The sequence below is a fragment of the Chlamydotis macqueenii genome, chromosome 7 (assembly GCF_036417535.1).
Source record: "Chlamydotis macqueenii isolate bChlMac1 chromosome 7, bChlMac1.mat, whole genome shotgun sequence".
Taxonomy (NCBI): domain Eukaryota; kingdom Metazoa; phylum Chordata; class Aves; order Otidiformes; family Otididae; genus Chlamydotis; species Chlamydotis macqueenii.
This window is the reverse complement of record NC_141562.1, coordinates 7,471,724-7,497,564: the sequence shown is the minus strand read 5'-3', so window position 1 is coordinate 7,497,564 and position 25,841 is coordinate 7,471,724. Positions and strand designations below refer to the sequence as shown.

Sequence of the window (25,841 nt, the reverse complement as noted above, 5' to 3'; positions counted from 1 at the left end):
ACTCAAGTCCCCATCCTTAATCCCTGCCTATCCTTTTTTATCTGATGGACTCAGCGAGGGCTGGAAGATCACAGCGCGGCTGAAAACGAAAGGCAGTTAACAAGATGTGACCAGTTAATGGATAAAACAATAAGCAAAACCCTCCACGTTGTCCAGTGCCCAGGTGTCCTTCCCATGCACAGGTAGCCATGTGGATCCTGGTGAGTTTGCTCGGCTGCTTAACGCTCGGAGGGCTGCCACGGGCAGGCGGCTCGTGCCCATCGCAGTGCAGCTGCGCCTTCCACAGCCTCAGCGAAGGGACGAAAGCCAGGTATGCCGATACTCTCCCTTGCTGCTCTTTCTGTGGGTGTTGGGGATTTTGTTTCTTCTCTTCTGTAAGGATGCTTGGAGGAGAAAATATTGCGCTCAGTCTTCGTGTCCATTATTTTTCCAGTCGCTTTGCGCTCTAGCTTTATTTGCAGAGGATTAGCTTCTGAAAACGCAGTAAGCTGATTTCAGAGAAAGCGTTTGGGCATCTCCTCTGTGAGAACAGAAGCAACATAATTACCGCTGGTGCAATGGCAAAAACAGAATAAAATTTAAACATAATTTTATTTTTTTTTACCCTTATACTGAAAATGCTGGTTTTAAAAGGCTTTATTCTGCTCTGCTGGTTTGTTTCTGAAGTGTAACTAGATCTGGTTTATGTTGTGGTACAAGAAATTGCAATTCCATTTACTTAAAATATCCTTCAGTTGGAGATTTTAGGCAAAGCGATAGACTCTAGAGGAGAATGAACAAAAAAAAAATTAGAGAAGAATAATAACAAAAATAAAATAAGGTAATTCTCAGACTGGAAACTTTCAGGTAAAACAGAAGACAAGACCAGAAGGACACCCATTTTTGAATGCAACGCCATTGTAGAGACATTTCTCTGGAGGACTGTAATAAAAAAGTCTTTCTGAAGGGTAATCACAAAGTAATGATCTGACTTAATGAAATATAGGCTACATTTTTATAAAGTGTGGATCACAGTAGAGGAAGTTTTGAGACAGAGTATTTGCAAAATCCTTTGGAACAATTTTTTTCTAGACAAGACCACAGTACTGAAATGAAAGGCTGTCCCCTATATTTTGGATCTTCATGAAATAGACCTACTTTGTCATGTTTTTTATGGTGCTATAAATGTAATACCAGAAACTTTCCCAATAAAAAGCATCTTAGAGACACAAATAGTCTACAGTTGTTAAAAGGGAGTGCAATAGCAGAAGAGCCAATTATTCCTCCATAAATGTCACCGTTCCCAGGGGAATTTCCTCTCAGCGACTGGAAAAAGCTGTAGTGTGTTTTGGTAAAATACATAATACAGCAAATGTCCATTAGTCCCTTAATGAGCATAATGTCACCTTTTTTTTTCTGCATTGTGATTCATATTTCTCACTATTAGAAGGAGATTATCTGATAGATTAAATGTTTAGTGCTCACTGACATAGTGTAGGGACACTATGAGCAGCACACTGTTTTACTGTTGTAGCTTCTCTGTTGTCAGACATTTTGTGTCATGCCTACGCGCACAAAAAAATGTTTTATTGAAAGAGAATTTCTGGATTTTTCTTATTTGATAGACTTTTCAGTTCCTCAAAATCTCAGTTTTCAGCTGAGAGTGGGCAGGATTTAATGCCACAATAAAAGTGCTGGATGAGAGTAATGTACTATGCTTTGATTCTAAATTAACAATTTACTGTAGGCTGGCTCAAATAACATTTAATTCTGGGAAACTTGCATGAGCAGTTCAGCGATGTTACTTGTTTTTGTTGATAGTAGAGGAACAACTGCTTTCAGCCAGAACCAATCTGTTTTTGGCAGCTTTGTAATATTCTCTTTATCAGCCAGGCAGTATGATAAGAAACTGTTACTTGACTGATCACATTACATTTCTTGTGGAATCTTGTTTAGCATGTGGAGTAGGACATGCCTATCTAACCTGTTAAAAGTGGCTTTGTATTTTGTTAAGAACCTGCCTTTCTCTCCTTGCTGATAGGCAAATGACAGTGCAGTCTGAGACCTATTTTGTCTCCCTCTATTCCTCATGGCTATCTACAATCCCACATCTTGGAAAAGTCAACGTCACAATTTTTTGTACAAAGGTTGTGAAAACACAGCATAGGGTTTTCATGATTTGACCTCTAGAGATTTGAAATGGGAAGAAATGATTAAGACGCATAAATCTGCCTTGCTTTTAGTAGAGCATTTTCCAAAGAGCTAATTTTCTGCACTTTCATTCATAACTGTACATGCCTGTGGTGCAGTGACTGCGACCATCTGTACACACCTTCCAGACTATCTCATAGTAAAGCCGAGCTTGCTGTAGTGTATTTCCGGTGAGTCGTTAGCTGACTTTCTTATCCTCATTTCACAAACCAAAGATCCTGTGCCATGTTTAATCTAGATTACTTCCTGCCATCCCATACGTCAGTAAGACTTCTTTTCATATGTCTTTTATTGATCAATTTACGGATCCTTTTGTTTTAACATGCACTAGAACCCTCTGTTGTGCATAATTGTTGTCACTGCTCTTTATCATAAGTATTCTAAAAAAAATGAAAACCAAAAAAAAGCAGGAGCACTATATGGGCTGGACTCAGACTCCCACCACTGCAGGAGAGGCACAACACTGCAATCTCCGCAGTCAAAAGGTACATATGGATTACTGCAAGTTGATGTACTTATGGTGATGATATAGAGAGCAGCAGCAAGTAAGAAATGACAAGAAGAAAGCTTGTGAAGAAAGAAAGGCAGGCAGATCAAAGTCTTGCATTAAAATAAAGTTTCAAAACCTTTTCAAAGTACAAGAACGTCACATCTGTGTTTGTGTTTTCTCACCAGGACTGTGCTGTGTAATGACCCAGAGATGACTCTCACTCCTGTGAACATCCCTGTAGATACGTTCAAGCTTCGGATAGAAAAGACAGCCATGCGCAGAGTGCCAGGAGAGGCTTTCCACACACTCCACAACCTGGAGTACCTCTGGATGCCCTATAACTCCTTGGCCAGCCTCAGCGGGATCACCTTCAAAGGCCTCCGTCGCTTGCAGGAGCTGAGGCTGGACGGGAATGACTTAATATCATTTCCCTGGGAAACCCTGGCAGACATGCCACAGCTAAGGCTTCTGGATTTACACAACAACGAACTTACCTCAATCCCTCCAGATGCTGCTCGTTATGTCAAGAATATCACATACCTGGACTTGTCTAGCAATAAGCTGATGACTCTTCCTCAAGCTCTTATTGCCACCTGGGCCAACCTCCAGGCTGTTCCTTACTTCCCTAATGACAACTCCAAGATCATCCTAGGTAAGAGAAGTGCCTGTCATTTTGCAGGGGGCACAAATGTCAAGAGCTCTACATCTTATTGCGGCATTTTCAGCCATTGTGGTTACCATAGCAAGTACACTGCTAATTTAATACCTCATATAAAGTGTGCAAATTCATTTGCATATTAACAAACTCACCTCAGGCTCCGCACACCTGGCTTATTGCACCATCAGGTTTGTCACTTGCTTGAATCTTTGTTCACGCAAAACTGGTGACTCTTGCTCAAGGCCTTTTTATTTATTGACATAGCCATTTTTGACAGAAATACAAGTATCATTAGAGCTCCACATCATTCATGTGCTGTTTGCTAACAACAATTACTATGGAATTGATCTATGTTAAGCAGCATTAAGTAAAAAGATGGATATTTATCATGTCCCAATTAAAGAGGAATAAAGCCATCACTGAGCATAAAATCTGGACTGCCAGTTTGTCCCAGTGTGTATCTCTTTCCAGAGCCTTGTTTATCTGTTCACACAGAATTAAACCCTAGTGTCCCCAAAACCACCAAGGCAGTGCTACCTTCAAGGACAGGTATGAAGTTACAAGAATCCACTTTTTGATGACAATTCCGGGCTCCTCGGAAGTATGGCTTTGGGGCAGCTGTCCATTTTTGTGTCAGAAGGCATATTACAGATGACTGTCTAGAATTCTCTGAGTTGCAGTATCCCCAGATGAGGTTTTGAGCATGTTTACTAGTTAGTTCAAGGGATTACTAGTCAGCCTTTTAGCCATCGAGCATCGAGCACCGGTTCAAATCCACAGCACATCGATGATGGTTCAGAGTTGTTGCCATCTGCTGTCTTCCCTTGCTATGAGCTGACCCAGCTTCACCGACCGTGATCTGCGGGGTGTGTGCATCTGCGCGTGCTGCCTCTGCAGCCATGGATGTGAGTTCCAGCATGTGCTGATAATCTCATCAGAGACACTGCAAGTTTTCTCTCACTCTGGGAAGTTTTAGCTGCTCTTTGTTCTCTGGATAAATATGGGGGGTTAAAGTTTTTAACACTGGATTGGAGTGGAAAGAGACACAAGACTTTAAAAAGATTCAAATTGCCACCTAAAAAAACTTTTATTGTCCTTAGCAATATTGTTTAAGGTTTCGTTAGCATTAGGAGAGGAGTAGGTGTTTCGTCATCTCGTTTAGCCAGATGCAGTATCAAGTTCTTTAAGCTAAAGCTGGCTGTTTCATCTCGCCCATTTCATTTGTGGTGTGACAGGACACTGCCTAGATCATACTCTTTTCTTTATTTGTTTTTTAGACTCAAGTTACGTGTAAAAATGTTATTCCATTCAATATAGATTAGGAGAGTATTTTGTTGAGAAGAACAGATCATGCCTTGATGCTCATGGCCAACGGGAGTGTTTACGTAGCCAGCTGTGCACTGTTTGCTTGTGCCAAGATCCTGAAAAATTAATGTATGCAATATAAAATGCTAAGTATAATGCTAAGATTAATACAATAATGTATAGACACTCCAGCTCCTAGGTCCTATCCTGCTGGCACCCATAGGGACCAGGTCTCTTATGGAGACATAAAAAAAAATAAATCCATGAATAATAGAGTCAGCCCAGTCGTTTCCTTTGTCTACAGTGCATCACTGTGACTCCTCTTCAGAGCCCTTGCTTGTTAGACCACTTCAAGACGTACTTCCAGTGGGAACTTGCTGGCTGACAGGCTGTGCCAAGGCTGCAAGCTTTTCCACATGAGGATTGCCTGCGTGAGCCCACAGGACTGTGCTGTGCAGGGCAGCAAAGGACTCGCTGGGGCTTTGGGGGTGCTGTGGCATCACGTGGGGCTGGGGCACCTGCCAGGGAATCTGGAATAAATTGTTATCTAGTGCATGAAGTCAGAAGTAAGCAGCTAGCAAAAATGCCATAAAACAACAAGCCAGTTGCTGAACTTTCACTTTTTATTCAGTCCCCTTAACTTTAATATATTAATTTATAAGAAGTGTCCTCCTGCCAAGGCCTACCAAATCTGACGCCCCTTCCAAGCCCGGGGAGGTTGGTATGCAATGGCCTTAGAAGAGATTTTTCAGCAGAATCTTTAAAACAGTTTATCTGAGGCCTCAGGAGCTTTTGATCAACCCTGTGTTTCTGTTGACTCTAGCAAATTCAAGCAGCCCCTTGATGCTCACAGAGCCTTGTGATGCCTCCTCTGTGCTTGTGTCAAAACCTGGTTCTTGCCGGAAAGCTGCTGCTTGCATGACTGCCGCTGCAGCGCGCCAGGGGCCAGCGAGAGTGAGCACCATAGCGTGGGCAGCTGTTGTTTCCTCCTGCCAGGAACTGAGGGAGAATTAGGACTTTCTATTTTCAGGCAGTTGCCTGAGCTGTGTCCTTGGGCTGCCTGTGGAGAAGAGGAGGTGAAGCCACCTTGGAGGGAGCAGAGCTCAGGCAGGCAGGAGGCCTGGGATGCCGTGCTCCTGGCTTAGGCTTCATATGGGTGCCTGGGGTTAGATGTTAAAAATATCCCCAGTGCCAGTTCTGTAGCGAGAGCTGTTAGAGAACATAAACGCGGGACAGGTGAATGTGAATATTTATAAGTAGGATAACTCAGACTTAATCAGAATGCAGCAACTTCTGTTCCTGCATTGCCCTAGTACTGATTTTCCTGTTTCAGAACCATCTTCGCAGGTCTATTTTTAATAGCGTAATGCCTCATTTTTTTCAGAATTTGAGTTCAATAAGTGCACACTGAGATAGCAAAAAGAGAAAAAGAGAAAGTTTCTGGCACTCTGAAACAGGAGCGTATTCTTCAATATACTCCTTTCTGTGTGTATATTCTTAATATAGTTATTGTTTATTTATGTGCTTTTACATACCATAACGTGTATATTCTTCAATTTACTCCTTAAAACAGTTCTTTCATGTTATCAAGTGTAAATTAGCATTTCAGGAAAAACAGCTGATTACTAAAATAATGAAAAAAACTTAGAATAACAGGGCTGGAAGAGAACTCTGACAGTCAAGTAGGATCACTATTGCAGGCCTGACAGTTGGTCTGATAATCTAATATTTTAATAATTTCCAGTGAGAAGAATTTCCTAGCCTGTCTAAGGAAGAGACTCCATAGTCTCTTCATACCAAAAAAATCCACACCCCAAATCAAACCAACCGTCCCCCATGGCTACTTATTTTTTCCATCTTGGAACCAAATGTGTTTATTATAACTTCTTGGTTTGCTTCTTTACATGCATAAATAGTGATGTTTTCATTTTATGAATAATCTTGCTTTGAACTTAAAGAATATGATTTCAACTCCAGATTTTGAGATAACTTAGCAAGCTGTATTTTTTCCCTTCTGCTAACCGGCAACTACGGGATCCATCAACCTCAGCCAACAGCAGCTGTCAGGACATCCCCCATCCCTCCTCGTACCCTGCAAATGCACAGGCAGTACTTACCAGAGCCGATTAGGAGCCCATCACAGTTTGTCCCGCTGAAACAAAAGGTGCTGTTGGAGTGACTTAGTGCTCTGGTTTATTTTGACAGGCTTGCAAGACAATCCTTGGGTATGTGACTGCAGTCTGTATGAAATGGTCCATTTCCTGAATTTCCAGTCTCCTAACATAGCATTCATTGAGCCCAGGCTGAAATGCTTCACCCCCCGGAGCCTTGCAGGAGTCTTCTTCAGCCAAGTCGAGCTAAGGAAGTGTCAAAGCCCCGTTGTACATACATCCGTAGCCAAAGTAAAGACCATCCTGGGCAGCACCGTGCTATTGCGATGTGGGACAACAGGGATGCCCATTCCTGAGCTCAGCTGGAGAAGGGCTGATGGTGCTCAACTGAACGGCACAGGTGGGTTTGTTTTAAGCTTTTCTCATACACATGAAATGGGTGAAGGAGACCTGCACCTTTATTTTCTACAAACAAAATGGAAAGCAAATGGAAGCTTCTATAACAACAGGTCCTTCCCACTGATAAAAGACCTCAAAAAAAGAAAGTGGTGCAAAATTAAAACTCACTATAATTCGTAATAATATTGTGTGATTCACTTTTGCATTGTGATTTTCTATAGACTATAAAATCACATATATATATATAAGTATACTGTCATGTGTAGAAAGTTATTTTTGCTTCGTTTCGTAACAGCTGTGGTGGTGGTTAGACAAGTCAAGGGGTTTCCTGCAAATCTGTTGGAGCTGAATAAATGAAATATGTCCAGCTGTAGCAAGAGGCTGTTTTAAGTTAGTTATTTAGTTTTTCAGTCACTGAAAAGGCTTCCTGCTGAATTATTTTATAGGTCTTTGAGACTAATGATCAGCTACTGTTAATCAGTTAATAAACATCTCTGGCAGATATCTGATGTGAATTCAACTGAGATTAAAATTTGCTGTGGCAAAGAAAGAAATGGTTGCAAACATGCAACGTTACTAATATATTAGATAAAAAAGCCACTAAACTGCTGAAGGATACAATACTTTAGTGCCAATGCTTCCAAGAAATGGTTCATTTCTGATGGATGGACAAGGTCTCTTGTGAAAATGCTCTATGGAGAAACACTGACCAGGTCGCTCATCCGTGCTCACCTCTCTTGTAGGGGATGCCTTCAACCAACCACTGTTTCTGTGACCAATCATGTTTTTATTTCCATTCAGAAGAACCACTGGACTTCACATTGCAATGTTGATCCTTTAATGTGTGGGGAATTAGGGAAGAAATTTTTGCTGCACTCAAGGCAGTCCTTACCTCTTTGCACTAGAGGTTTTAGATCAAGACCTGAACCTTCACCCCTCCAGCTTCCCCTAAATGCTGTCTCCCAGGCCTCACCCTGACTTTCATAGAGAGTCTAAACCCAGCAGATAGATCGCTAAGTATGGGGTCTGATCTTCAAAGGGTTACTGGGCTCCTCAGTGCACAGAAAGAGGGGAGAGAGCATTTTTCTTTCACAGCAGGAGAACCACTTGTAATAAATATCCTTTTTGGGATCTTCACAAGTCATTGCTCTGTTGTGCCTGATGTGCAGAATGTAGCAGAGCTGCTCCTCATAATGATAAAGTCTACCCATCGTGCTGCGAACATCCTTCCTACACTTGAAAGAGAGCCACAACAAAGAAAAAACCAAAACAGAATGCTTTCCTGAAAGCGTATGTTGAGTTTGCTTTGAGCTACAACTGAGAATGATGTATTTTGTGCCCCATTAAGTCAGACTTTAGCACCTTTCAATAAAAAGTTGGCTGAAAATATACATTATTTCTCAGCAATGACAGCTTCTGTGCCAGTGGTATAATATGACTGTTTGAAATGTTGGTGTTCTGAATAAAAAGGGGTGAGAAACAGCCCACAGTCTGTACGTATGGGGAAGTGCCGTAGGAAGACCAGTAGCTTTGTGTTTTTTAATAAATATACCCGTTCAGTAAATAATTAAACTGAAAAAGTAACTTCTGCTACCGTTGTATTTCACTGCCAGTGGAATGTGCTCTGGTTGCCAAGGCTGGATCCTGACCCCACAAGGGCTTGGGAGAAGTTTGTATCCTGTCTTACCTTACCAGACATCTCCCCAGTTTACCTTTCAGTGGAAAAGGGCAGAGATAGTATGTGCTCATCCTAAGAAGGCTGGTTAAATAATGAAGAAGGTGCTTTACCCTTCTGCATGATCCCAGCTTTTTTTTTCCCTGCACAAATAGAAAAAGTCAAATAAAGATAGTTTTAGTCTCCTGGTAAACCAAGTGAGAAACTCAACACTCAACTGTGTACGTATTGTTCAGTGGTAAGTGATCAGACTTCTCTCTGTTTGGCCTACTATAAAAAACTGCACTAATTTAGCAGTAAAAGGGATTTTATTTTTCAACTGTTTTTCTCCATCGACTCTAGTCCATGTATGATTTTTAGAAGAAAATCTCCACTGTTCATATTTTCTGTGACTCAGAGAACTGCACCAAATGTTAAATTAGGTCACGTTACCACCCACTCCTTCCACTCTTTTAAGTGTTGTACCTACATAAGAGTTTTTAAACTTTTTTTTTTTTTTTTTTAATGGAAGAACCTTTCCTGTTTTGTTTTCAAACTGGGAAAAAATATTTCATTTATTTTGTTTTCAGCTGGGAGGAAATAGCATCGAATGCTTCACATATATTTGGTCTGAAGCCGTGTAAATCCAAACATAGCCTAATTTTAGTCTTAATGTCTTTCTCTTGACTTTGCTTTTGTAATGTTCTTGGTGGCAAAAAGAAATTGTGATTCTACTGTATCGAGCAGACATTTGGTGGATTGAATCTTAAGATTTTACAAAACATGTTATTAATTCTATTGATTATTGCCTATTTATTTTACATTTTTCCTTCCTTGCAGTTCACCAAGAGATTTCCAGTGATGGGATGAGCTGGTCTATTCTGGGCCTGCCTGTGGTCTCTTATCTTGACTCTGGAGAGTACATCTGTAAAGCAAAGAATTTTCTGGGGGCAACAGAGGCGTTCATATCACTCATCATCACGGACTCGGAAAGCACGGATGACCCCAACTCTAATGCCAAAGGCGCATGGAGCGGGAAGGCGAGCGGGATGGAGGCAGCTGCCTACAATGACAAACTAGTGGCGAGGTATGTTATCACCACCTCCACCATGCCTACCCTGGGGGCTGGAGGGGGTACTGCAGAGGGCCTCCTCCTCCCAGATATGGCACAAGATAGCAACCCCAGAAACCTGCTGGTGAGCCCACCTACAGGTCAGCAGGAGCCAGAAAGAATCGTGAGGTCCGTCAGGGTGATAGGAGACAGTGACCAGAGTATCACCCTGGCCTGGAAGGCGCCTCTGGCAAAGAACACAACAGTGTTCAGTGTCCTCTATGCCATCTTTGGAGAGAGAGACATGCGGCGTATCAATGTGGAGCCAGGGAAGACCAAGGTCACCATTTATGGCCTACTGCCAAAGACCAAATACATCATGTGTGTTTGCGTCAAGGGGCTGATCCCCAAGAAGGAGCAATGCATCATATTTTCCACAGATGAAGTTGCCAGTGCAGGAGGGACCCAGAAGCTCATCAATGTGGTTGTTATCAGCGTGGCCTGTGTCATTGCTGTTCCTCTGACGCTAGTGGTCTGCTGCGGAGCGCTGAAAAGGCGCTGCAAAAAATGCTTTGTGCGGAAACCCAAGGAAATTCAGGAGTCCTATGTCACCTTTGAAAGCCTGTCTCCTGGGGCCAAGGCGAAAGGCGTGGAAGGAGAATACTTGACTAGGCATACCCCCGATGAGTCAAACAGGCTGCTGTCTGCCCGATCCAGCGTGGACTCAGAAGCAATACCAAAGACAGAGGGACAACCTAATGAGTACTTTTGCTGATAGTAACTAGACTGATTGTCAGCTCGCTAAGTGGAAAGCACGTGACTGTAAATATGACTTTCTGCTCCAGCACTGCAGGTCACTCTGTCAATGCTTCTGTCTCTGACATGTTCTGGAGGAGGATGCAAGAGGGTAGATGGTGCCCAGGCTTTACAGAAACATCCCACTTGGGGTTTGCTGTTTTGTACCCAGTCAAAAGCTTCTGTGATAATGGCCTCTTTCTCCTGGACGACTTTTATTTTCATAAAATGACACGTGCACACTGAGTGTGAGGACACTAAGCAACATTTCTGAGCGCACTCTCCTTGGGGTTGTTTAGTACCTGCTCTGCAATATGCTAAGTATTTTATTCTCAGCTCTTTTGATGTTCTTTTGGTTGACAAACAGGGCAGTGTTTTGTAATTTTACTCTAAATACCTATGCAGGTGAAGATTGAGAGTCTCACCTTTTACATCCCCCATGTTTGCATGAAACATGCAGCTTGATCCTTAATAACTCACTAAATGCAGATGTACAGCAACCCTTTCTAGTATGTCCACATAATAACAACTCTATGACGTGAATTCAGAGGAATGTGCAAAGGAGGTAGAAATCAAGAGACAAAACCCAATCCACTCCTAAAAATCCATAATAGAGAGTGTTTTGTGATTGCATTTTGGCCCTAAGCGCTATTCTTAAAATTTTCTTGAACAACAGTACTGCACAGGTCTTTCAGTATCAGGCCTAGCTGGCATTTTCTAGCTGTATTGTAATTAGGAATATTTTATATCAGCTGTGCTAGTTGAAATCATACAGTATCCTACTCTGCAAATTGTGTGTGGTGTTGTAATGCTCTGTATTCATACTGAAAAACCTTCCTTAGACAGTTCTGCAGAAATCTCCCAGACCAATCCTGTCATTGCTGCTGGCTCTCCTGACAAAACTGGCTCAGCCAGGCACTTATGTACATGGTCACGAAAAAACCTTGCTCTGCACGGAGCAGGGGTGTGTGATGCGCTGGTAGATCGTACACGTAAGCCATACTTCCACCACAGACTCAGTGTGGATTTTTGGGTTTCAAACATTTTACAAGTTCAAGAACTCTGAAAAAAAGCTGTCTAATATTCACCTAAATGTACTTTTCATAGCCAGGGTGAGCGAATCAGTTCTTTACGTCCTGCAGCTCCACTGGAATTTGAATCTGAGTGCTCATCACAAAGCACTTCCCAGCTGTATAATTTTCCACTCCAATCTCTCATGTAGTAATACTGTATATTATGTTTTTCTCTTTGTAATAAATATTCTTCATGAAGAAAATTATATATGTTCTGCCAAATGTTGAATGGGAGGGATCCAGCCAAGTTGAAATGAAAACTGGTAAAGCTTGCTGAATTGTTTTGAAGTGTGTCTTTGTAAGTGTAGTACAAGGATCTCCACTCACATTCTGGATGTGTACATACAGTGGGGGTTAACAAAATTCACTGGTTGGAATGGAGCCCTGTGTGGGTTTTGCAAGTCCTGCTTGTACAGAAGGGTTTCCGTTATGTCATTACTTGGCCTGATGGAAAAAGCAAGTCGTTTGATCTCAACATAAATATCAGCAACGAGATATGTTACCATAGTTTCCGATAGGAATCCCTGTATTCTTTACATTAATGATAAGGAACTTCTATTGGGAGAATTTGTCCATCTCTGTACAAAATAATGCAAGCTGCTTCTGTCACTGGACTGTATAGGTTTTTAGGTTTACAAATAACATTTTGCAAATTTATGTATTTTAATACAGCAGGTTATTTGGTGAAACATGTAGTATCTAATAGACCTATTGCTTATTTATACAGTTGCATTTCCCAGGATGATTTTTAGAGTCTCTCTCCAAGGTAAAACAGAAATATTCTTCCAGTAGCAGTTTTTGGGATGAGTTGCAAGGGTTGCTGTATTATTGAGCCTGATTCCTGCTCACATCTGCAGCAGTATCACTGCCCTGTGCAGAAATCAGCCTACTATGGCCCTGGATGGATAAGCTAGCCCTGAAGAATCAAGGCTGTCCTAAAGCTGTCTCGTGGTGACCAGCGTGGACCTACTGCCCAAGGACTTTCCTGTAAGTCAGGTTTGCAGGAGCTGACTGGGACCGAGAGGTATTTACCTTTCAGCTGCCTGGAGGCACGAGCTGGGTAATTTGGCACATCCAGCCCTGGTGAGGAGCAGCTCTCGCCTACTTGGTTGGTGCACGCTCCGACACGCGGTCTGTGAGTCGGCAATGGAAAAGGCACTGGCTGGGCCAGTGCTGTTGGGGAGGGGAGGATGGAGAGGTCACCCTGTGACATTCACTGTGGATGTGTTAAGTTTTACAGACTCTATTGGATATTTTTTGCACTTTGAATAAATAATGAACCCAAGTAGAACAAACACTATTTTTCTTTTCTATTTCCTATGGCTGTTCTCACTACCTCATAGGTGAGATATTACAGTTTAGCATCTCAGCTGCTGCTCCAAAACAAAAGTCTCTCCCTACGGCACTGGTGATTCACACAAGATCGGCAATAGAGCGAAACTTGTACAAGCTCTGTGTCACCTGGTGGCGGTCAGAAGAGAAACCCTGTACAGGCTAAACTGCAGGTGAAATTCCAAACCATGAAGTAAACTGATTTTCTGCTGAATGTTACTTTCAGGGCTCTGAGTCAGATTTTCAGTGGTGCGAGGCATGTAAAGAAGCAGATAAATACCTCACTGGATTTTTTGTTGTTGTTTTAACCAAAGAGGCGTTAGGCACCAAGTTTCAGCAGGGCTAGCTCGGGCAAGCTTCCCTGTCTGGTCATACGACATGTGAATGGAGCTCGCTCAGAGTTCAGGCAAGGAGAATATTCATCCCTGGAAACAATGTCTTACTTGGTTAAAGTTAGTCCTCAGACAAACATGTGCTGTAAGAACTGAAATTAATACCTGAGTGTCTTTTGGAATTACTGCAGTAGTAGCATTTTAATGTTTAGGGGTTTTTTTAACTTTGTTAAGTTTGGTTTTCTTTCTCCCTGAAAATGTTTCCTCTGTTAGTAATCTCTTTGTGTCAGATTTTGACCCATTTGTTTGCTTTTTGGGGTCTATTTTAAATATCTTGGCATTGTCAAGCCAAAATTTTGGAACCTCTTGGAGCACAATGATGTTCCCTACTTTTTCTATTAAACCATTTTAAGCTTTATTGTCAGGTGAGTGTTGGACCACTCCAGTAATACTGAGGAATAAAGTGACTGTCCACCCGCATTAGGCAGGAGGTTGTGCCGGCTGCCTGGGCTGAGCGCTTTGGGGAGCGGTATGAGCCACTCCTCCACAGGCACGTCATGTGATACAGAACAAAGAGAAGCTCCTCCTTCCACAGTATCTTTTTATACTCATTTTGGAAATCAGATTAGTGTAAAATTGAAAAATTAAGGATAAGATTTCAAAAAGAATGTAATAGTGTTTTAAAAAATAATCCAAATAGCTCTGAACTGTACTGAAAATTTGTTATTTCTTTTTCTTAAAGGGATTTGGAGAGAAGCAGCTATCAAAATGAGGGAACTGAGCAGAGTGTAAATGAAATAATGTGCCCAAAGTAATTAAAAAGGAGTACTGCAAATAGTTGAAGTGCAAGAAGAAAAGTAAAGAAACATGTTTAGGCTTTGAAACATGTTTTTCTAAACATCTTTAAAAGTTTCCAGATTATCTGGTGAGTCGACAAAGGCTAATACTGACTCTGCAATATTTTTAATGCCACCTATGCATAAAAATTCTACAAATGCAAAATAATGTTCAGCCTGACAAACACCTTATTTCCACTACATGATTTAAAAATGTTGGAAGGCTATAATTGCATTAAGTGTGGTCACTTTCACATTTATTTCTGTGTGCCCAGAAAGAATAGACTAAAAGGTCTTTAAATGATTAAAAAAATGTAAGGCACAAACCTACATATATATAAATTGTGGGGGGAAAAATGAAGAAGAAACAAAAAATGTCAAGAAGGAGAGTAAAACATTTTTCAAGATCTCTTAAAAAAATGAATGGACATTGAAGAATTACTTTGAAAGTATTCCAATGGTAAAATAAAAATCTAAAGGTTAAAAAGCTCTTGAAGAAGCTGACATAAAAGTCCTTCAATGTCAGAGCGTTCTGGGAATGTCTGGTAAGTTCCAGGACGTATTTAATCAATAGTCAGTGCTACAGTATGTGGCTTAGTGGGAGCTTCAGCAGCTTTAAAGTCCACGAATAGAAGACACAAATTGTTTCCCAAAACAGAGCAGAAGAATTACACATTTTACTTTCCTATTAATCAAAATTAAAAAGAAAGAATTTAGCAATTGCCAGTAAAACTTCAAACCAGTGAGAAGTAAGTGTGTACACCCCGCAGAGCAGGACGGGAGCGTCTCAGAGGTGGCAGTGTGCCGTGGAGCGGTGCCAGTGTTTCCTGAGGGCTGGGGGCTGCTGGCAGTGATGTGGGGCTGCTGCAGTCACACCCCATGGGAGTGTGTCAGCCCTTGGCTCCTGGATTCGGCGTGGGAGATGGATCCTGCTCCTGCCCTGACGTGTCTTGAGCAAGAGATGAAGCCTTTTGTTTCCTGCGTAGGGTGAAAGGGGGCAAGTGGTGCCGCTTTGCCAGCTTTCTGCGAGACTTGCTCTGGTGGAGCTGGAGCTGTGGTGCCCAGGGGACCCTGCTGGGGTACTCAAAAAAACTGAGGAAAGGCCTGCTTTTGTACAGTTGTACAAACTGCTGATGTTGTTGAAGGCTTGTGAAGGAAAGGTCCTATTTACCTCTTTTCTTGTCACCCTCCTCTTTCTTTCAAAGCTGCTTTTTCAAGCCTGTACCAGTTGGTGTTACAAGCACCGTATCCGCAATACCCAGCTGCAGCCTTCACCTCGTGTGTCCTCCCCAGCAGGGACTTCTAACGCCGATAGTCCTGGCAGAGGGACTGCAATTGTAAAGCAGCAGCCTGGACTGGATTTCTTACAGAGCTGTGTGTGCCTGTCGTTTCAAGCTGGAGCTCAACTCCCTGGCCGTCGCTGGGGGCATGCAATGGGCGTCCTGTCGGCGTTTGCTTTGGCAATAAACGCAGTCTCATAAACTCCACTTCCCATAGCTTAGCAGACAACATCTCTATGGAGATTTATTTTGACAGCTTGCATTTTAGACAGCTTGTTCTGCATTTTGGCTTTGGCCTGGATGCCACATGACATTAAAGAGCAGCTGAACTGAGTGGACATCTGCTGTCACAAAAGTGACCATTAAATTTACAGACAGGCATAAACTGGGCTGAATTAAAAAGGCAACAAAATCCCACTCCAGTAGGGAACATAAACATAATGGCTGCAGCTAATATTGTTTGGGGGATTTTTTTTTTTTTCCCTTTCCTTTTCTTTCTTTTCTTTTGCCCTCCTCTCTCTACCCTAGAGAGTGGGTAGACTTTTACCCACTAATTCATTTGATTTTAATAAGTAATTCACCACTAGTTTCTCAGGTTAATACTGGACCTTCGGAGTACAGTTAGGGTTTGGGAATATTTAGAGAAATAGCCTCTCAAACAGCAAATAAATATCGTCCTGAAAACAGCTGGAACGTTGGCCCATGGTACTGACTGACACCACTCTGTGAAAGGCCATTTTCTGGCCTTGTAAAAGATAGGTGGGGCTGGGAGGAGAGCTCATGTGGGAGAAAGAAAGCAAGGGCAATTCTCTCTCTTTTTTTTTTTCCCCCTGTTAATTAACTTATTTATTTAAATAAATGTATTTCTTTCTAACAGAGAAGCCTGGGTGAAATTTTACTTGCTGCATCCCAGGACACTGGGCATTATTCTGCACCTGTACTATGCCCAGAGATGTTTATGGGGGAACCACCAATAGTTTTCACTTTGTATATAAACCTGTTAATAAATAATGCTTTAAATGAAAAATTTTTCCTTTAAAGACATATAGCTGCTATGTACTTTAAGACCCTTCCTGTAGGCCATGAAGGAGGGATGTGAAGGTGGCAAAGGAGGTGCCTTTCCTGTGGGCAAAGGTGGTTTTTGCAAGGTTGGGCCTTAGAAGCAGTGAATCCTTCCTGCTGACCTAACTAATGCTGGAGACACCTGAACTGTCCCAGAACCAGCAGCCTCACCAGGGGCATACGTACAGCTCCCAAAGTGAGTAGTGTTCCAGCGCATTTCCCTCATGAACCCCCATGCAGTCATGGGCAACTCCATCACCTCATGAATACCTGGCCAGCATGACTGGACAAGCCAATGTCCTGGGTGGGCTTCAGCATTTCTCCCATCATGGAAGGTGACCCATCACACTGAACACCATCAAAACATTGTGTTTGTTTTTTTTTTTTTTCTTCTGCCTCTACTGAAAGCTTGTCTCTCCCTGTCCCTGCAGCACACACAGAAGCAAGCTATATTCTGTGTTGTATGTTGTTTCCTGCTGTAACTACCAAGCAATAATATCAGGCGTTATACTAAAGTGTAAAATCTTAAATTACTATTATAAAGTAATAATGTTGTTGTTTTATTAGGGAATCTTTCCATGGCAGACTACAGAAGAGGACTAGAGGCACTGGTGAGTGTGGCGTTTGTCTTCCCAGAGGCCCATGCCAAGGCAGGGTGGGCATGGGGTCCCTGAGCCCCTCTGCTTCAGTGGCTGAGGGATGACCAGGAAGGACCCACCCTCCCAGTGTGGCTGCTGGGGTTGCTCCTGCAGCACGCCCTGTTTAGCCAGCCAGCCCTGCTGACGGGTGTTGCTTGAGCTACACTGAAAGTGCATCAGGAGTGTCTGCCTCTGCTTAGGGGTCTGTGCTGGTGCCCCACTCACTGCAACCACAACAGCTTCACCAAGAAGTGTCCCCAGCAGCCACCACTGTCAGGTGGGGAACTGACTTACAACTGCTGCATCTGCTGTGCTACAGACCAGCAGCCATTCTCCTTCACTCATGGCTTACTGACATGCTAAAATGGCAGCTGTTGAAATATCAAAAGTACTGCACCATGGACAAATAAGGAACATTTCAGGGTTAAAAGAAAAAACCAAACCCCACATGGTTAGATGGTGGGCATAGTCAGCCATGGCAGCCCAATGGCTCGGGGCCCACTGCTCGTACACGGGAGGCAACCATGAAGCACTGCAACGGTCCCTAGCCATTTCCCGACCAGTTCATTTTGCTGATTTGCCTTGAAATCAAAGCATCTGCTAACTAACTTAAAAGCCGCAGAATCAAACCTACATCTTCTGTAGGCTTACAGTGGGTACGCTATTGCACATTCCCCGACAGCCATGGATGGCTCTAAGCTGTCACGCTATAAATATTTTTCTATCCTGGTCCCATAGGTCAGAGGCTAAGTAGGTTGAGGCTAACCTCGATCTGTGACCCAGCTTCACAGGCACTGGCAGCCAGGTTAAGCCCTTTTCCAGCTGTCGTGCAGCCCAAGCACACTAGATGGCCCCAGGAGAACGCTGCGCTGCTAGGAAATCATAGCCCAAAACTGCTGGTTTGGATTAAAAAAAAAACGTAAAAAATCTGGTTACTCCAAATCCCTTCTCTTAGAATTATTCCACTTTTCAAGGTGACTGAAAGAGCTATCAGCACATGCCTTCTAGGGAAAGCCAGAGAACTTAAAATAGTGCTGAAATGTTATGTTTGTACAATAGAGATTAACTTCATATTCCTTTCTCAGAGCAGCCCACGGGCTGGCTACAGCTGTGCTGCTGTTTTCATTACTAGGATGTAAGAATGGAGACTGAAGGGGTGGGAGGGGGGTAGTTGTTTGAGAGGAAAACCAGTGCCATGCTACTTATGTTTCCATAACAGAGGAACTAAGTTTGGGGACAGGTCTGTCACTCACCATGTGCAATAGTACACTCTGCGCAGAGCTGTGGGCAGGCCTTGGGGCCTGATGGCCTCTGCAAAGCAGCACTAGGCACTGCCAAATTACAGCTGTGCTGTCTGGACCTTATGGTGGATTTTCTGTCTTGATTAAATACCATTAAATTAGTGGCAATTGAAACAGCTTCCTTGAAATATATATATATATATATTTAAAAAAAAAAAAAGTAGGCCTGGTTAACTCCTTGTTAGGACTTGGAAACAGGAGTGCTTTTGGCTTCATATTGTCATATTAGCAGTCAAATAAACGTCCGTCAAAATCCTCACAGCTAAAGATAAATGCTAAGAGTGGTCCCAGGGTGATTTTTAGCACTTTGACACAGACTATGAACCATACTACATGTCTTCCTCAGGGCTGGGTCCCCAGGAGGATTTATTTCTGCGTCAAGGAGGATTACAGCTAATAGGATTTGCTGCTTGGAGGTTGTTGGCATGTTTGGTGCAAACCCTGCACAGTGCTTTCTTAAAGGAGAATATGGACCCTATTTGTCATATTTTTCTTCTTCTTCTGGCCTTCCACAAGATAAATCCATCTGTTTCGTCTTGTGTCACAGGATGCTCTTGTTCTCAAGACAGCTTTGGAAGGTAAGAAAGCTAGTAGCTCTAGTTGTAGCCCCAGCAAAGGAGCTCAGAGATTCCCAATATGATGCAGTGAGCACCAAAACCGAACAGATGGCCGCGTGGTATGCCTCCGCTAATTCTAGACTAGTACTAGCTTGAGCGTAGAATGAGATTTCTCTTAGCTCCCCGAGATATGTATTTGCATTCGTAGCAATTTCAATGACTTAATTGTAGCCTTGTGGGAAAATGGGTGTAAAACCAAACTGAAGGATGAACGCATGGCTTATGCATGCCCTGTATTCAACACCTTAAAAGTATCCAAGTGCTTGTAGACCTGTGCAGGGAACTGGTTTGTTTTAGCCATGAATGTGGTGTGTGACCTGCAGAATTTTCTGGTTTCTTCCTTAGGAGTTTGCTTTGCATGACTGCACTGCTGAGGCAGATCCCTGCAAACATCCCTCAGGACATCCGGAAAATTAGAATAGAGAATTCTCACCTAACAGAATTGCCTCGCGGGTCTTTTGAGAATGTTAGTGCCTTGGATTATCTCTGGCTCAATTTTAACAACATCACGGTGATGCACATCAAGAGCCTGGAATATCTGCCGGCTCTGAAGGAGCTGCGCTTGCAAGGGAACAAATTAAGTTCAGTGCCATGGACAGCATTTCAAGACACCCCGGCTCTGAAAATCCTGGATCTGAAGCACAACCGGCTGGATGTCCTTCCAGAACATGCGCTCCGCTATCTGCCCAACCTGACCTATTTAGATCTATCCTCAAATCAGCTTACCATCATATCCAGGGATGTTTTCTACAACTGGCCTGTCTACCAGAGAAGCCAGCGGGCAGAGGGGCAGATAGAAGCTATTTCCAATGCCGTCCTGGCCCTTCACGACAACCCCTGGATTTGTGACTGTCGCCTGCGGGGATTTGTCCAGTTTATCAAGTCGGTCAGTCCACCTATTATTCTGATGAATTCCTATTTAACTTGCTCAAGCCCAAAATTCAGGGCAGGGAAGTTTTTTCATGAAGTGGAGCTCAATAGCTGCATGAAGCCCCTGACCTCAGCCCTGGACACCAACCTGACAGTCCCGGTGGGGCTGAACATCACCCTGACCTGCTTTGTGCAAGCCAGCCCTTCCCCAGCTGTCTGGTGGACCTATGCACTCAAACTTCTAAGGGCATTTAATGGTAAGCAAAGTTGTTTCTTTTTTTTTTTTTTTTTTTTTTTTTTTTAAATTAAAAAATTATGTTCTGCTATTCTACTTATGTAGGTCTTCAGGCCATCACAGTCACCACACCAGCTCTCAGCCCCTTTAGAGCATCACAGTTATTGAGGTGGCAATAATCCAAATAATCTGAATCATCGTATGTGTCTAAGCACATCCGACCAGCATGAGAAGAGCTGCTTCACACAGGATAGCAGTCAAAGATGAAGAGAGCATGGCCTCATTTATTTTATGTGTGGCTTTCTAGTAGTAGCTCTTTCATCATGAGACATGATGTAAGAACTATTAATAATACAATAGCCATCCATACGTAATAAATATGCAGTTATCTAGACGTGCACCTGTACTTACACTCTATCTTATACACTACATATAGATATGCATGCGCATACTCTACGTATTTGTGTTTGTCAACGTCTCTAAAAAAGATTGCAAGCTGATAATTGATGGGTGGGACGGGGGCTGATGAGCCAGTCCCGAGCTGCTGTTTGTAACCTCCTCTCGTACAACACAGCCCAATGCAGACTCGTTTCTTGCCAGAGAATTAACGTGGAAGATATGCTTCACACATATTAGCTTATTTTAATGCCTCTTAAGTGGATATTTTCACCCTGTGGTAGGTTATTTGGTAAGCTCTAAGTCCAGAATAACACAAAGAAGTAGTGCCATTAAGGAATATATGCTTTGATTACTTGGAAGGAAAGCTAAATTTTCTTTTTCTTAAGCCAGCCCATGAATGAAACCTGGAATTAGTGCATGTGAATATTTTGCTGTAACCATACACAGCGTCTGAAAGCAAAGCCCAGGAACAAAGAATAACATAACATATATGCACCTGTCTTTCTGACTTCAGCTGTCATGTATTCCACTGGTCTGATGATGTTATATTTTAGTGCAATGCGCTGTAGCAATGTGCTCCTGTATAATTCCACCCTTTGTGGTTTTTTAACCACAAAGAATACACTGAAGCAAAGAACTTGCTTGCTTTCTCGTGTTTTACTGTGTCCATTCATGTTCTACACCCAAACCAGAGGTTGTTGGTCTCCCTAAGCCTTGCTTATTATTTTTTATTGAGGCCTCGTAATGTGAGGCCTTTTCCTCCCCATCCAGCTTGGCTTTTACTTGCCCTCCCTCACATTTATTTTTACCAAGAGCCTTCAATAGGACAAGTTGCTATTTTCATCAGGTAAGCTAATAATGCATTCTGGCATGGCACAGGTTAGGTGTGTTCCTAATAAGCCAGCTAGCTAAATAAGGTAGCATTAGCCCTTAATCCTGGACTGATACTTGTTTTAATTGCAGCATTGCAGCAGCACTTGTGCAGCTTTGCACAAGCACATGCTGAAGTAATTACCTACGGGCTTTTCCTGGCCACAGCCACGCGCCCTATTTGGGTAGACGACAGGGTGTTCCATGCTGTCCTTAAAGCTGCAGCTCACCTCCAGCCCAGCGCTTCCTAGCTCCACACGCCTCTTTTTGGTCTGAGCTTCTCACGATTGACATTTTTCTGCCCTCAATCCTAATGGAGGACAGAGCGTGTGTCCAAAATGCAGCTGGGTGCACTCAGTGGCTCTCCCTGGCTTGCCCTGACCTGAGCACGCCGAAGGCAGATGGCACTTGGGGGGCTTGGCCTCTGTCTGTAGCAGCCTCCCCAGCTGCTTGTGCTGTGCAGGGGGTTGGACGCACGCCCTCTCTCCCGTGCTCATGTGTCCCAGAGCGTTAATGCTTTTTGGCCCAGACAACCCTTCACTGTCGAGCTCTGTGGGGTTCAGCGCACTCCTGCGCCCCTCTTCGTCTTTCCCTGGGCAGGGCAGGTCCTTTCTGGCCTCCTGACCTCCATCCCACACCAGAGGGCTCTTGGGGCTGCCCCAAGAGTGTGGTGGCTCCCTGCCTGCTGACACAACTCCCCTCTGCCCACAGTGTCCACCGAGCCCATCAGCGAGGAGACTGTCCGCTCAGAGCTGCTGATCCCGGTGGCACGGCCAGCGGATGCCGGCAACTACACCTGCACGGCCGCCAACTTCTTGGGCAACACCTCGGCGACCATCACCCTCCGTGTGGGGGCCCCGTGGGAGTCCACCACCCCCTCGGGCTGGGCCCCCATCGGCCCTGCCGAGCCAGGCGCCCATGTAGAAGTGCGCATCGCCAAGCAGACGGTCTACGGCATCACCCTGGAGTGGTTCGCGGCGGCAGCAGCGGCAGCGGAGCCGGGTGAGACCTGGTACACGCTCCTGGTGGGCCGCTACGACGCTGCCCAGAAGGACGCCATCTACATTGGCCCCGGCGTCAACACCTACTCGGTGACTGACCTGCTGCCAGCCACCAAGTACGAGGTCTGCGTGGCCGTGCGCAACCAGGCACCCCGCAAGGGCCAGTGCGTCGTCTTCGTCACGGGCAGTGACGTCAGCCAGCTGGAGCAGCGCGAGAAGCTCATCCACATTGTTGTCATCGTCTGTGCAATGGTGCTGGCCGTGCCTGCCGGCATGTACGCCTGCACTGCCGAGGCCCGCCCTGGCTGCCTGGGCCGCTGCCCCGGCGCCTGCCCCCGCCGCCGCCGCGGGAGCCCGGCACAGGCCGCGGGCAGCAAGGAGAGCACGCTGGACAGCCTGCCCGCCGGCAGTGAGGACGGGCTCTGTCGCCCCGAGGGTGGCCGTGGTGCCCGGTGGCCTCCGGCCCGTGAGGAGCCTGGCAAGACCCGGCCGCCCCACAGAAACAGCGCTGACCTCTACTAGCCCAGCCCCTGCCCACCCTGCCAACGCGGCCGCAGCGGCCCCTTTTACAGGTGACCTCGAGCCACAGCACGTGCTGGTTTTCTTGAAGGCCCACACAAGGAAGGCTCCGTGCTTCGAGGACGTGGGGCACGTGACCGGGATTTGCAGCAGGCTTGGGGAGCCCTGGGACTGGGGGTGCCTGGAGTGTGCGGCCACAGGTGTGTGGGTGCGCTTCCGCACCCCTGGGCTGCGTCACAGAGCAACGCACACAGACACACAAGAAAAGAAGCATTAACCAAAAAAACCCACCCCAAAACCAAGAGCAACACTCGTGGCAAAAGGCCAAAGGTCTCCCCTTGCACGCTCGCACAGGCGTGGCTTTATTTCTGTTTATTTTACCCAGTGGGGCTGGAGGGGGATGTTTGTTTGCAGCTCTGCCCTGTGGCAGCTGCTGGCCTCGCCTGGGTGCTGCCTCACGGGCACAGAACAGGGCAGAGGGGTTTGGGAGCCAGAGCTGCGAACCGGGCACCTTCCCCAAATGCAGACGAGCCACCTGCCCAGCCTGCTGCTTTGAAACCAAAGCTCGCCTCTTTTCTAGAGGCAACCCCCCCCCAAATATGCATGTAAAAGCAACCAGTCCTCACTTCAGAGCAGCTCACACTGTGTTTCTCGGGGGTCTGAAGATGTGACTTATTTTTTTTCAGTTTTGGCCTCATGCTTTCCAGCACAAGGAAAGCACGCGGCTGACAGACCTGCAGTCCTTCTCATATGTGTTGTTCTAGACTGCCTCAAAAAGGAAAAAGCTAGAGTAGAAACCTCGGCTGTAAGCAGTGGTAAAGCCTAATCTCTGCTTCACTATGTGGCATTTTGGCTTTCTAGTTGTATTTTGGTTTCTGCTGTGTGTTTTCTGTGCCGTTTCTCCTCAGGCCCCACATTTCCTCCTGCTGTAGCTTACTGCGCGGCTTTTGGACAGAGACTGTTCAGTCAGTGCTGACTCTCGGTGTGATATGTCAGAGGATTTCCTAGTTTTGTGTCCTCTTGTGTCAAAGTAATAAACACAACGGATTTTCAGAATACACAGATGTCCGCTGCTTCACTTCTATTCTTTTACAGGTAGAAATTGCAAAGAAATGAGACTGCCAAGGAGCTCCGGGGGGTCCGGAGCGGTGAGGAAGGGCACCACTGCCAAGAAGCAGCTGGCCAAGCAGGGAGACAGATGTGTCTTGGAGAAAGCCCTGGGGAGATGGTGCACGTCCCTGGGGGTCAGGCACATCCCATCACCATGTGTAGGAAGTTCATCATAAGTCGTGTACCCAGTGCTGGCAGCAAACTAAACCTGTTGCCTTGTGAGGAGCCTTCCCGCCCCCAGGGCCGTGCTGCACTGGGCTGCAGAGCACAACAGGCCTCGGCCAGGGGCTTGTCTGTGATCCTGCCTGTCCCCTGTGCCCCATGGCATCCCGCTTCTCGCCTCCTCTCCCTCCAGGCTGGCACTGCCCAAAAACCACGCAGCCCCTCTCCTGACTCACAGCGCACCAAAGGGGCCATTTGGTCATCCTGGAAAGCCGACTGCCTGCGCCCATGCGCTCACAGAACCAGCAATGACAAGGCATTGTTGCCAGCAGCAGCACACCATCCACAGAGGCATCTTTTGCAGTTGGTTTTTTTTTTTAATTTATTTTTAAAAAACCTTGAATTTGAAATACAGAGTAACTGGAAAAAAAGTCTCACAACATAGTAATAAAACATCTTACTCCCTCTTAAATATAATCTCTAAGACTATAAGCCTGTAATTCCTATTAAATCTCACTTAATTGAATGATCTTTATAGGCTTTCTTTCCTCAGTGGAGAATGAACACTGAACACTGGCTTCAACACAACATGGGGAAAACAGTTGTACAGGGAATAAAATCACAAACTTGCGGTACCCGGGGCAGCACTGCAGGACCTGGTGGAGACACAACCAGCAGAAAGCGCGTGCTTGCGCAGGGCACCAGGAGCCCGGCTGGAGGCTGCACGTCCCCTCCCTCCCACCAGCTGGAGGACAAGGATGAGGTGACCACACACAACATGAGAGCCTGGGCGTCATGCCACGCAGCCCCAGGAGGAGGGATAAGGAAGAAAACAGTGGAGGAAATGAGAGACATGGCAGGAGCGGCTCTGGGAGCAGTGCTGCTGCCACGGACCCCAGCTGGGACACTGCTGCACCTCTCGGCTACAGCTCCTGGCTTAGCCTGCAGGTGACGTGAGCCATGGTCACTCCTTGGCTTCTAGGTAGATTGAACTGAAGTTAAAAAACACAAGATTTTTGTCCATAATTGAGTAACTTCTCATTCAACCAGCTATCCCCTAAGCTGATGAAGTCCTGCTGCACACAAAGGGCATCAGACCAGCTTATGGGGTGAGGGAGGAAGAGTCCTGAGGGCCAGGTCTACTGGTCCAGCTGAAAGAAGAGGAGAAGAGGCAGCTGGAGAAGAATCTCATGCCCCTCTGGAATTAACCGTGTCTTGTCCTGTAGGGCTTGCTCCCCATCTCGATGTTCATGGTGCTGATCCATGACAGCACAGTTGCCCTGTGGGGCCAGGGCTCAGGCAGAGGGTGCAGGGTGCTGCTTCCCAGCCAGCCCAGCACAAGCTGCCTTCTCCCCAAGGGATGGGAAACAACCAGGCCCAGCTGGAAAACATCTCCAGAAATGAGCATGAGGGAGAAACTATGGGGTAGATCCAGTGAAAGAAGTGCTCTGCCTTCAGTGCCCTTCTACTGTCACTTAACGGGAAAAAGAAGTGTCAGCTTCCCCCCCAAACCTCAGCTATTGCACAATTCACTCAAAAATACTGATAGGA

The 25,841-nt window shown here is 45.1% G+C and overlaps 3 protein-coding genes across 3 annotated transcripts in view; 2 read left to right on the top strand and 1 right to left on the bottom strand.

Moving 5' to 3' along the window:
* Positions 1-188: 188 nt before the first annotated feature.
* LRIT1 (leucine rich repeat, Ig-like and transmembrane domains 1) lies at positions 189-10,633 on the top strand. The gene is made up of 4 exons (XM_010123202.2): positions 189-310; positions 2,866-3,332; positions 6,849-7,154; positions 9,648-10,633. Exons 1-4 carry the CDS (start codon positions 189-191, stop codon positions 10,631-10,633), a joined length of 1,881 nt encoding a protein of 626 aa, XP_010121504.1.
* Positions 10,634-18,975: 8,342 nt separating this feature from the next.
* Positions 18,976-23,897, top strand: LRIT2 (leucine rich repeat, Ig-like and transmembrane domains 2). Its single transcript, XM_010123203.2, has 3 exons — positions 18,976-19,085; positions 19,470-20,251; positions 22,210-23,897. The coding sequence occupies exons 1-3, from the start codon at positions 18,976-18,978 to the stop codon at positions 23,019-23,021; spliced, it is 1,704 nt and encodes a 567-aa protein (XP_010121505.2). The 3' UTR covers positions 23,022-23,897.
* An 832-nt stretch (positions 23,898-24,729) lies between these two features.
* The window catches only part of CDHR1 (cadherin related family member 1), a 48,200-nt gene continuing 47,088 nt past the window's right edge, over positions 24,730-25,841 (bottom strand). Inside the window, exon 18 of the mRNA XM_086752370.1 lies at positions 24,730-25,076. The gene's annotated coding sequence lies outside the window, so the exon portion shown is untranslated. The remainder of the gene's footprint in view (positions 25,077-25,841) is intronic.